Genomic DNA, 12,904 nt, shown 5'->3' on the forward strand with positions numbered 1-12,904 from the left:
CCACAGTTTGTCCTAGCTAGGCCCAACTGGTATGTGTGAAAGCACTGTGTAGATTGCAAAGCATTTACAAATACGATTTTTTTTTTGCGTACGCGGGCCTCTCACTGCTGTGGCCTCTCCCGTTGCGGAGCACAGGCTCTGGATGCGCAGGCTCAGCGGCCATGGCTCATGGGCCCAGCTGCTCCGCGGCATGTGGGATCTTCCCGGACCGGGGCACGAACCCACGTCCCCTGCATCGGCAGGCGGACTCTCAACCACTGTGCCACCACGGAAGCCCCAAATATGATTATTGAACTAGATGATCTCAATTCAAGGTCTAAAATATTTATTCTATACTTTAAATTATATTTTTGGTGAATTCAGCTGATCCAGGAGTCAGGAATTGCATTTTGGCACATTGCAGAAGATTCCCTCCATTACAGTAAAGCTGCTGATGATTCAAAACAACAGAATGGGGAATTCCCTGCTGTCCAGTTGTTGGGACTGTGTGCTTTCACTGAAGAGGACGCAGGTTCCATCCCTTGTCGGGGAACTAAGATCCCACAAGCCGTGTGGTACGGCCAAAAACCAAACCAAAACAAACAAACAAACAAAAAACCCAGAATGATTTGTAACCAAAAACAGGTTCAATTACTGAGGCCGAAAGTTACCACGAATAATACATGATTTTAAGGAGAAGGCTGAATTCGTAGCCAACACCTAAAATCCCCATTTTCTACATTAGAAAACCCAACTTTTGCCCTTCTTAATCTGATAAATTTAAATCTTAAGATTTTCAACTGAAATCACATTTGAAAAGGCTACTACCACTCATTTGGCATTTTAGTACATTTTACTGGATATTGTCAATGGTGGAATAGTGATTACAGCAGGCAGGAAACAAGTGAGGAGACACACCAAAACATACACATAAAATCATAGACTCTCAGAGTTGAAAGGGCTTCTAAAAGTGATTTAGATTAGTAAGTCCCAGACTGTGGCATTTCAAAAACTTATAAAAGTTAAAAAAAAAAAAATGGTGGGGAGGACAGACATAAAGTATCAACTTTTAGTTTTGCCAAACAAGGATATCAACAAAACAACCATCTACCATCAGGACCATATTATAAAAGGGCACTTCAACAACACATATATAGGAAGATAAAACCTCATAATAACGTGTAATTTGAAACTAGATAAATTAAAGAAAAAACGCATTATACTTCTCTTTTCTAGTTATCTCATGGAAAACTTGATTTGCCCCTGTCCACGCACAGACCTCTGGGAATCCCTAATCTAGTCCACTCCATGCACACCGTTACCCCCCAACCCCGAGTTGAGCATCTGTATCCTCACTACAACAACAAATCCATTTAAATGTATACCCCACCCCTTATAGGGAACTCCTTAAGCTGAGGAATCCATTAAATTTTGGATGGCTGTGGTGGAAAATCAGCAGAACAGTAGCTATCTCTGAAAACCTGGAAACTTCAAAATGCTTAAACTTGACTTTTTTTTTTTTTTTAAGACCAAACTCTAACAGCAGAGAATTTTAAGTAGGCCAGACATGCTTTAGAGTCACCAAAGGAGATTGCCTAACAGTGTTGATTTGGGAGTCAGGTGGCCTGGGTTTTGGTAGTGCCTCAAAACTTCATGCTAACCCTGAGTCTTTTCCCTCTGTTTTCAAATTCAAGACATTTAGGTCAGCGCTTTATGAATACAAATATTTAAGCCAGAAACATGTAGGAATTCCAGTTATCTTCCAGGATGAACCCCATTACTAACTACTTCATCAGCTTTCAAACTTGCAGTTAAGTCTACATTTTTTCCAGTTTTAATGAAATTATTTTATTTGGGATAGATTTTGCTTAAATTTTCACAACTGAGGTTTTGATTCACTCATTTATCAGGGTTTGATTCATATTGCAGATGATAGCATCAACACACAGCTTTCTTTTGTGATCATCATTACTACCAAGCCCAATTTTCCCAGGTCAAATTTTGTAAACCAAAATGTGCTCAAGATTTGATTCGTTGACTAATTTTTAGTAAAATTTTAAACATTGTCAATTTAGTAAAGTTTTAAACATTGTCAATTTCATTTTGTAAGAGTTATTTCTACCCTATGTTTTTGGGTCAACACTGCAGTTTTCAACACGACCAAAATAGGATTCTTCAAGGTTTCTTTTGCGGGGGGGGGCGGGGGCGAAGAGGATAACTTTCATATGGGCAGTTTTTTCACGGCAGTAAATCTTATTTTCTATTCACCATATACTGGCCATTAACATTACTCGAATATGGTTTTTTTCTCCCTTTGGGAATCAAATATCATCAGTGGGTAAACAACACAAAGACACAGAGCGGCAGGGTTAATTCCTGCTTTCCCTCTTTTTCCCCCTCCTGTAAAAACAGGGAATCCAACACTCCGTAGAGCGCAGAACTCTAATAAGACTAATCAACTAGACTGCTAAAACAGGCAGCCCTGAACAAACCCAGCCCGCACAGGGTTGCTTTTCTCTTTCTCTCCACTAGAGGCGATAGCCTCTTTCAAAAGAGAAATTGAGCTGGAATGGGCCGGTTGGGGGAGTAGCCCCCGTAAAGACCAAAAGGTTAAAAACCACCTCAAACAAAGAGCAAAGGTCAATACCCAACTCCCAAGCCCTGACGTATCCATCTTCCACGGAAAATGAAGGTGACTCCTCCATAACATGTTCTCGAGACCTGGGGCCGCGTGGCCTTTCAGAAACCAGGCGGGTCTGAGGTGACTAACAGGTAGTTCACAGTGGAACAGCCAACGACCGGAAGTGGAAATGAGTCCCGGGCGGGGATGAGGAGACGCCACGGCACGCTTGCGCAATCAGCGGGGTTGCAGTACGCGTGCGCAGTTGGGCGGTGACGGGGTGACGCTCGGAGCGTGGGCCGTGACTCTCACGGATCCGGTTCCGCCCTCCCTTCTCGCTGTCGACCGTCCGGGGCTAGCGCCCGCGATCCTTTTCCCAGAGTGCTCTGCGCCGTGAAGAAGCGGCTCCCGAGCACTGGGGGCATTTTGTGTTGGCTGGAGCCGGAGTAACAAGATGGCGGCGTCGGCGGAGTGACAGGGGTCCCTCCGGGCGGGAGCCGGCGGCAGTGGTGGCAGCGGTATCGCCGCCCTAACTCACCGCTCTCCTTTTCCAGCCCGCGACGTCGCCGCGAAAGTGAGGCAGCGGCGGCCGCCAGAAGCAAGTGGCCCAGCCTGGTTACCGTGAGAACCCCCTCAACAATCTGCGGCCTGACAGAAAGAAACCTGACAGCAGCGGTGATTAGGTTCTTCTTGGCCGACTCTGGGCCCTGTAACGCCGAGAAAAGAGCCAGCGTTTTCCTGCCGCCCTCCGGAGCCTTGCTCCGTGGACGAGCCCTAGCGGTCTCCCGTTCTCCCCTTAGAGGGGTCGGGGCTTAGCCCCAGCCTCCATCTTCGTCTCTCAGGATGGCGAGCAGCAGCGGCTCCAAGGCCGAATTCATTGTCGGAGGGAAATATAAACTGGTACGGAAGATCGGGTCTGGCTCCTTCGGTGACATTTACCTGGCGATCAACATCACCAACGGCGAGGTAATCACCTGGGGTGGGGTTCACGACTACGCTGCGCCTGCCCTCCCCCCCTCCCGCGAACTGTTCGGGCCTTTTCCCACCGCATGCCGCACTGGGAAGTCCAGAGGGAGCCAGTTTTCCTGCCTTAGGAACCACCCCCGCTTTCTTTCCCTAAAAGGGAAGAACCCAAGATAAAGGTTGGGTGTACTAGGAAGTTTCCCAGCTTGTTAAAAATACACCTTAATCGAACTTTTAAAACCGTTGTTTAAGGTGAGGACGGCAAAATCCTATTCCTGTGATCCCCATGTTTTTCTATCTATATTTTTAATTCTGCCGGCGTTTTTGTTCCCATTAGGACAGCATTCGATCGCCTGGTTTCTTCATAACCTCTCATTACGTTTTCTGGATGAATCGTTTTCCTGCACTTTAGAGGACGTGCCGCTTTCGTCACTACCCCCTGAAGAGGCCTTTGAGGCTGGTTGCCTCGTTTTATAATTACAAAGAGAGCCTTCTTTTCCCAGCCTCTCACTTCCACCTTCTAGTCGAGAGTTGGAGCTTTGCTCGTGTTTCCCTCTCTTTTCCCAAATGACATTGAATCCATAAGGATGTTGATGCCATCATCCCCTCTTTCCCCTGCAGGAAGTGGCAGTGAAGCTAGAATCTCAGAAGGCCAGGCATCCCCAGTTGCTGTACGAGAGCAAACTCTATAAGATTCTTCAAGGTGGGGTTGGCATCCCCCACATACGGTAAGAATCCTTAAGCAAATAGGCGATCCTCTGAGGGAAGTATGGAAACGGGGAAGATGTGTACGAGGCAGGTGATAGGGCCAGCTGAATCCGGCTCTTGGTATTTGAGTTACCTGGGTTTCCTGTGAAGCGTAAGTCACCACAATCACAGAGTAAATTTTAGTTTGCCAACTTAGTTTAGAATTTCAGTTTGTAACACTCTGCTGCAAAGCTTCCGTCATTCTTCCCGAGGCTTTCATTTGCGGTTAAAGTATGCGGCTCATCTTTGATCCCAACGCGGAAGGGTTGCCTGCTGTTTTCTTTCCGTCTGCACCTCAGATGTTCTTGGGTTTGTCCGGTGAAGTGGATTTGAGGGTGCCGAAGTCACCGGGCTGGGCCAGTTCGGGTTGCTATTGGAGCTGGCTTGGGAAATGGCTGCTCTTTTGTTGTGTTTTTGTTCCAACATGTCTTCCTCCTCCGCTTAGAAAATGGCGGAACGACGTGACTCAACCGCATATTCCTGCCCTTTTCTTTGCTTGAGTTCATAAGTTATGCTTCCTTGAGACCCTCTTTAGCAGCCCTGAGTTGATTAAACCTTTGAAAAGCCAAGAATAAAGCTGCAGACAGTGGTGGGGTTCAGGGAAGGAGATGCCATAATGACAGTCTGATCTCTGCAGCAGATGCGATGTGAAATTAAATTTACTCTGCAATATCTTTCAGAGTCTTTCCAGAAGTGTTAATTAAGTCTGTAAAGGATGGTAATGTTTGCTACATTTCAGTCTGTGTACTAAATTTTGTGGGAAATGGCAAAGGCAGTTTGAACAGCGCTATGTTGAAATTGACTCAGTTGTATTAAAAGAAAACTTAATCGTGTAACCACAGTTTGACAAGTAACTTTAACCTGTTGAGTTACTTGGTCAGTAGCTCCTCACATCTGGGAAATTGTGGCTTTTTTTTGGAGATGTGATATTGGTGAAGGCAAATAGTAATCAGGATAAAAGATGACCAGATGAAGACACTGGGTTCTTTTAAATGGTTAACTTTAAAGGATTTTAGAATAGTTTGATTTTTGAGATTAAAGAGCCTCTTTCCAGAGTAGAGACTAAAATATAGTTTAAGACTCAACCATTTTCCAACAATTACTCAAAAATAACATTTGCAAAAAGATACGGAGGTAGTTGAGAATTAACTGGAATGGTATTTACTGTAGCGTGTTTTACTATCCCAGCTTTTATTCCTCAAATCTTGAATTAATGACTGGGTTATATACATTAATTCTGATGTGGAAACAACCGGAGTGACACTATCCTTAAAAATTTTCCAATGCTGATAGACATTTTTAATGGAGAAATTGAGTGATAACGATTTTCTATTGGTTCAAAGTCAAAATAAATTATTAGGAAGAAAATTCCAGGTTTATCTTATGAGGTAAAGATTAATGTGAAATCTGAGATAATCCAGATTTGAGATTTTTAATGGTTCTCATCCCTTTAAAAAAAAAACAAAACCCTGCTGTGTAGGAAAATAAATTTGTTATTGTGGAAAAGTGAAAACCTTGATTAAAATATCTAGCTTTTTTCTTCACAAAATAAAAAATATCAATTGCATTCGCCTAAAATTTTTAAATTCCTTTCCCTTTGTATTTACTTTCATCTCTCCACCCTGGATCTCGCTGATTTGCTTTCCATCACTAGTTTTTCCTAGAATTACATGTAATTGCAATCATACAGTATGAGGTCATTTGTGTCTGGCTTCTCTAACTTAACGTAATGCTTTTGAGATTCATCTGTGTTGGGAGGTTTTATAAATTTCACAAATCAGGTTGAACTTAATGTATTTGAAATCATTTTCAAAAAAGCAGTAAGGGCTTCCCTGGTGGCGCAGTGGTTGAGAGTCTGCCTGCCGATGCAGGGGACACCGGTTCGTGCCCCAGTCCGGGAAGATCCCACATGCAGCGGAGCGGCTGGGCCCGTGAGCCATGGCCGCTGAGCCTGCGCGTCCCGAGCCTGTGCTCCGCAATGGGAGAGGCCACAACAGGGAGAGGCCCGCGTACCGCAAAAAAAAAAAGGCAGTAAGCATCTGGCATTTTCAGTGCTAAACGCAAATTAAATACATGCACTTTTATTTGGCAGCTTTTATTTAAGGACAACACTGATACAGACCAACAAGGGCAATAGTCAATATACTGATTACACACATCAATAAATGAAATTGACTTGTGAGCAAAATTCTAAGAGGTTGAGTGCAGAGGGTGTTGTGGTAGTTATAAACTGGATGGAGCTAAAGAGGTTAACCTGACTTTCAAGTTAAGACTTCCTGGGAGAGGAGATGGGACTTCAGGATCTGGCTCTAAGGAAGAAAGCTTGGTGAACTGGTTGGGGAGGGCATCCAAGAGTAAAGTGTGGCTTCTGGGAGTGGTCTCTAAGGCAGAATGTAGTAATTGCATGAGGGTGAGGAAAGAGTACATTTGTTTTAGGAGTAGTAGAGTCCAGGTACATAGAAACAAAAAATGGATCATTGGTTTTAAAGTACAGTGTGAGAGAACTGTTTGTCCACTGAAGTGGAAAAGATAAGGACTTACACAAGCTTTCTTTATTTTGGGTGGCAACATCTTCCCCTTTGCTGTTTGTTCCCCACTATTTCCACATCAACTATATATAGTATACACTTAATAAATATTTACTTGGGAAATATTGAATTAAATTATTCAGCTTAGCTAGATTAAAAGGGCAGTCTCTTCTGTTACCCATTGTTTTAGAAATGTTGACACTAATTAAAAATTTTTAGATTTGCTGCATTTATACCACACTAATATCTCCCTCCTCCCCCAATCCACCCCACACCCTGCAATTTTCTTAAAGATACTATGGGATATTCTAAAACGAGGGCTGAAAATTACCTAGCCTATATAGCATACCTGCCTTATCAAGTCCTTAGTATGTAAGGACCTTACTAAGGGATCTATTGTGCAGAAGCATAGCATCCAGTGAGTGTAAAGAGCAAGAATGAGAGGATGGCATTCAGTCTCTTGATATTTTTAAGAAACTGAAAGTCCTTGGGCCTTGTGAATTGACCTCTGGCAGCTCATTTTAAATTACTGTGTTTCTGTTACAACCCTCCCTTTCTTTGTGCCACTTTGAACTGAATTAAATTGTTCTCTAAAGAAGCAGTTATGTTATAGCCAGGCTCTAAATCTGCCATGTGGTACTGATTGAGTGATCTGGGGTTTGTCAGTCCCTTAACCTCTTTGGGCATATCAGTTTCCTCATTTTTGAAATCAAAAGAGGGTTTTGCCAGGTTGGTAATTTTCTAGTTTTGCATGCTGAGCTTTTGGGCAGGGTTTTGTTTGAACAAGTTTCTGTACTTAAGTAAGTCACTGGCCTAGTTGATCTTAGAACTTTCAGCTCTGAATTTTAAGATTTATTTTCAGATGATGGTAGCTAGAAAGCATTTCATCACATTTGGTGTTTTGTCTAGATCTTACCTTTGAATGATATTTTAGTAGTGAGATACCACTCAGGACCTTAAAAATGCTACCTGTATCAGGTAAACCATAGGTTACCACTTAGGAGAAAGTAAATTAATGGGATATACTTTTATAGGAAAACATGATAAAGAAAATAGGAGGGGCATAGGATAATTTTGGTTGTCTTGTTTTTTGTTGTTGTTTTTTTAAATATTTATTTATTTATTTGGTTGCACCGGGTCTTAGTTGCAGCACGTGGGCTCCTTACTTGTGGCATGTGAACTCTTAGTTGCGGCATGCATGTGGGATATAGTTCCCTGACCAGGGATTGAACCCAGGCCCCTCTGCATTGGGAGCACAGAGTCTTATGCGCTGCTCCACCAGGGAGGTCCCAGTTGTCTTGTTTCTTTCACCACTTTTTTTTTTTTTGCCCTCTTTGAATGTCAAATATTCTAGGAGATATTTATAAAGTACTAGTTAATCCTTACTGTCCAGTGTTAAAAGCAGCTTAAATTTTAATCTTAGCTTTTTGGCACTGGGCATATATCCTGTAAATAAGTTCTAATATTCTTATCAGAGAACAAAGATGATGTCTACACTGGGTATGTCTTTATTAGAGAGATAACATTACAGATCACAGGATTCATACAGTAACTGAATCCGTGGTACACTAAGGGTACGTATATTGGCTTATGCTGGATTTCTAGTAATGGAATAATGTAATGATGCTTAGATAGCATTTGGAGCTGGATGAACCCTGAGAGATAATAGCCCAACACTTCATGATATATAAATTAGACTGTTGAGTCTCAGAGGGCTTACTAGAAATCTCCTAACTTCCAATTTTCCTGTGAGCCATTTTCACCTTTATGTCAAGGTCAAATCATGTCTGCTCACATAACCCACACCTTTTCATTTGATGCTGCAGAGCCATATTTTGCCTCCTTCACTCTATGGCGTTTGGTCTCATACAGAAAAACTGATAAATGTAAGTAACCTATTGTTTGTATTATTATTTAATTAGATCCTTATGATTCTTATTCTTCCTTTTGAATCCATGGATTGCTGGATGAGAACTTTTGTGGACATTATTAATTTGTATCTTAAAGTGGAGTAAATACTTGTGAACCCTTGTATAGTCCATGGATTTTACTACCTTGGCTTTAGTCGATTTTAGAGCTAGATTATTTTGTTTCCGAGTACATTTAATCTGTACCTAAGGTATGATTTAGTGATGTTTTCTCATGATCTGTCCTGTTTAGTAAGAAACTTTAATGTCAAGAAGTCTATGCAAGAGAAAACTAGAGTTTGAAACAAATGTTATAAATCTAATCTTTTGGTTTATTCCATTTTATTCTTAAAATCAGCCTTTGAGTTTTAACAGAAGTTTTTCTGAGGCTAAATGAGTACCTTAATAGGTTTCATAATACAAATGAATAACTAGTCTAAATTATGCTTTTGGTTACTGTTTGTATTTCCAATACAATCTCAGGTGGCTCTTGAAAATTGTTAATAACTAGTAATCACATAACATGTACTTATCCATGTCTTAATGGAATTTTTTTAAATGACATGTAATTTTCATACAGTGAAGTGTATATAGATCAATGTGCCATTGACTCAGTTTTGACAAATGCATACACTGATGTAACCCACACTCCCTAATGAGATAAAGAATATTTGATTTTTTTTTTAATACTGCTAATCCTTGGTAGGCTATGTTTTGAGACAACATAGGTTTTATATGTGTGTGTGTGTATATATATATATAGTTTTTTTTTTTTTTTTTTTTTTTTTTGTGGTACGCGGGCCTCTCACAGTTGTGGCCTCTCCCGTTGCGGAGCACAGGCTCCAGACGGCGCAGGCTCAGCGGCCATGGCTCACGGGCCCAGCCGCTCCGCGGCATATGGGACCTTCCCGGACTGGGGCATGAACCCGTGTCCCCTGCATCAGCAGGCGGACTCTCAACCACTGCGCCACCAGGAAACCCTTAAGAGTTTTTTTAATGCATTATATAAACTGATGGGATCAGTAGAATAAAAGGTGCATCTTCCATTCTCTGCAATGACATTTTGTTTTAGTTGCCTTTTATTCATAACATTGATAATGTACTTTGAAATAAGTGGGTAGTTGGTTGAATTTAGTGTGGCTAAACATTCTTTTTTCCATCTATGTGCAAGAAAAAAAGAATCAACCAATATCCAGGCATTGCACATGGTCTCATTTAATCATTACAACAATCCTGTAAGTTGAGGTTTTATATAAAGTGTGAGTCAAAATGGTTAATTTGCCTAGAGTCACACAGCTGATGTGTTATTTGAATAGATCTTACTGCCTCTTTCAGTGGTTCCCAAACTTTGCTGCACATTGGAATCACTTAGAAAACTTAAAAAAAAATATTGACACCTGGCTCCTAACCTCGGATATTTTGATTTAATTGATTTGGGGGTATGACTTTTAGTATTTCTTTTTTTTTTTTTGGCTGCCTCGTTCGGCTTCTGGGATCTTAGTTCCCCAATCAGGGATTGAACCCAGGCCCCCAGCAGTGGAAGTGCAGAATCCTAACCACTGATCACCAGGGAATTCCCACTTTTAGTATTTCTTAAGTGAACTCAGCTGAACTCACTAGGTGGTATGCAGTTTACAAATGGAAATATGGCTGTACTAGTTGATTTAGCTTTGAATCCTGATATAAAGATACTACCATATCAAAATGCTGGTGTCTATTAATTTCACAGTAAAGGCTTGCTAATGTGGTGGACATTTGTCAGCATAAGTATTTATCAGTGGTGAATTGGCCTTTTGGAATTTCTTTTGGTTCTGACTTGCAGTTTTTGTACAGAAGTTTTTTTTATTAAAGGCAAACAAGATGGCGACAGTGACTAAGCATACATAGTACACATCATATGTTTTGTTTGTGCCATCTTTAAGTGTGCAATGGCAAGGTTTGCAAATTAACCTGAAATTGAGGCTGTCCTATATTTCAGGTTGTCTGGAAGCTGCTCTGAGTACTTATCTGTTACACTTCCTTACACTGCCAGATTATTCTGTACTTAAGGTGGCTTTTATGGCAAGGGGAGTGTGAGATCTGATTTAAAGCTGCCTTGTTGGAAAGTAGTAGCATGAAGTTTTTGTAAATTTTGTTTTAAGTTCCAAATTTTCCAAGTCTTTCAGTTATATTAGAAGTGTCTAATACATTGTCCTTGGTAACACTATAATGAAATTCTTAAAAGACTGGATTTTATACCTTTATGTAAATACCATTCTTTTCCTTTTCCATTCCTTTACTACCCTATTCACTATGTATTCACGTTAGGTTGTTTTGCTTTTGGCTCTTCTCACTTGATTGAAATTATTGTTACCACTAAGCTTCACTTATTGAAATCCTAGTGTTCTCATTTTTGGACCTCCATAATATTAATATTTTGTATCCTTCTTAAGAAAGGGAGTGACGTTGGGTTTTTCTCTAAAAATTAAAGCTCTGTTGTTGGAGAGTGATAGTGAACTTTACAGTACCTGTACAGTACCTTCTAGAGAATTAGCAAACGTTTTTCATTCAGTCAACAAATACATATATTTGAGTGCCTACTACATACTGGGTGGGCAGTTTCAGATACTGGGCACACTTCAGTGAAGAGACAAAAATTTTGTGAGGCTTACGTTCTTATTGAGCATCTGCCATGTACCTGACATGTGTATAATTGTGAATTTGTCTCTTGCTGAAAATTAGGAGCAAAGATGTCTAAATCTCCTGTAAGGACATGAACCTTCCCTTAACATCAAAGGGATAATATGAGTTTGAGCCCCAAACAGCATTCTGAACCATGCAGAGGTTGCCTTGATTGGAGAGGTCAGCAGGGACCCCATTATGTCTCCTTGTGAATCCTGCTTAGTCAGCATTTCTCAAACATCAACCATGCATAATAATTACCTACAGAGCTTGTTTAAAATGTAGGGTTTACTGTCTCACCCCCAGATTTGTTTGACCAGTACTGGAATGGGCCCCAAGAGTCTGTATTTTTAACAAGTAACCTCAGATAATTTCTGCTAAAGACCGCAGAACCATGCTTTGGGAAATACTGTGTTGAGGTTTTGACACTCCATTGTATTGAGCAGTTGGGGGTAGTTAGTGATTATTTTGCTGAGAGGGCTCTGACTATTGTTGTCTTGGTTGTTGTCATTTCATAATTGTTGGGCAACTGCTTTTTGTAATGAAAGTAATCCTTTTGTTTGTGTAGTGCTTTTACAATCTCATAATTACTATTGTATCTCTTGATAGGTATAATAGATAAGTTATATTAAGAATGTTTATCAGTGGAACTTCCCTGGTGGTCCAGTGGCTAAGACTGTGCTCCCAATGCAGGTGGTCCAGGTTGGATCCCTGGTCAGGGAACTAGATCCCACATGCCGCAACTAAAAGATCCTGCACCCTGCAACTAAAGCACGCCACAACTAAAGATCCTGCACTCAGCAACGAAGATGCCGTGTGCTGCAAATAATTCCAGGTGCAGCCAAATAAATAAATAAATAAATATATAGTTCTTTAAAAAAAAAAAAGGTTTATCAGTGAGCAAAAATGGCTTATGCCGGTAAGAAAATGGCAACGCCAGAACTAGAACCTGTTTTTTTTTTGGCTGCTGGTTCACTATTCTTTGCACTGTATTGCATATACTGTGAGTTCAACCAGCTTCCCATTTTCAAATCCAACTTCTGGTTTACTGGGCCACTTTTTAATTGTCTAGTCACTGAAGGGCTTATTTTTATAAGTATATATTGCATAGTTCTATATTATTAGTTCAGGTTTACATAGAATTTAAATTTATGGATAGATATTCATGTGTTCATTCATTGCTTTTTTCTTTCAGGTTAGATCGTTGCTTTATAATAGCTTGCGTTGCCTCTTCCATTTTTCCCCTTTCCTATATCTGCATTAACATTTCAAGCCCAGACTTTGTGTTCTTTCTTCTGTTCTACTTTTAAAAGATTATATCAAACTTTGGAATTGTTTGTTTTCTTTTGTGTTCATTTGCTAATACAGAGAAATTTGAGTTAAAATTTTTTTAACCTAGAATCTATCTACTTAAGAAGGATTTGCTAAGCAAATTAATTACTGTAGAATGTGGTGGGGGGAATGTTTCATCTAGCCAAAATTATTTGTTCTCTTAAATC

At 40.6% G+C, this 12,904-nt stretch overlaps 2 protein-coding genes across 15 annotated transcripts in view; one reads left to right on the plus strand and one right to left on the minus strand.

The window, feature by feature from the left end:
• Positions 1-2,873, minus strand: part of ARHGEF37 (Rho guanine nucleotide exchange factor 37) — a 69,467-nt gene extending 66,594 nt beyond the window's left edge. For all 4 annotated transcript variants that reach the window (XR_007476565.1, XM_049708202.1, XM_049708206.1 and 1 more), the window contains exon 1: positions 2,627-2,873. Coding sequence is in view for 3 of the 4 variants with exons in the window: in XM_049708202.1 (XP_049564159.1) it covers positions 2,627-2,684 (58 nt within the window). In the remaining variant the exon portion in view is untranslated. The remainder of the gene's footprint in view (positions 1-2,626) is intronic.
• CSNK1A1 (casein kinase 1 alpha 1) overlaps positions 2,851-12,904 on the plus strand; it is a 49,473-nt gene continuing 39,419 nt past the window's right edge. For 2 of the 11 annotated variants that reach the window (XR_004477178.2, XM_033406794.2), the window contains exons 1-2: positions 3,020-3,565; positions 4,184-4,290. Coding sequence is in view for 8 of the 11 variants with exons in the window: in XM_033406794.2 (XP_033262685.1) it covers positions 3,443-3,565; positions 4,184-4,290 (230 nt within the window). In the remaining 3 variants the exon portion in view is untranslated. Of the gene's footprint in view, positions 3,566-4,183; positions 4,291-12,904 lie in introns of all 11 variants that reach the window. The other 9 variants (XM_033406796.2, XM_033406795.2, XR_004477177.2 and 6 more) reach the window with 8 other exon arrangements.

Source organism: Orcinus orca, chromosome 3 (genome assembly GCF_937001465.1).
Source record: "Orcinus orca chromosome 3, mOrcOrc1.1, whole genome shotgun sequence".
Taxonomy (NCBI): domain Eukaryota; kingdom Metazoa; phylum Chordata; class Mammalia; order Artiodactyla; family Delphinidae; genus Orcinus; species Orcinus orca.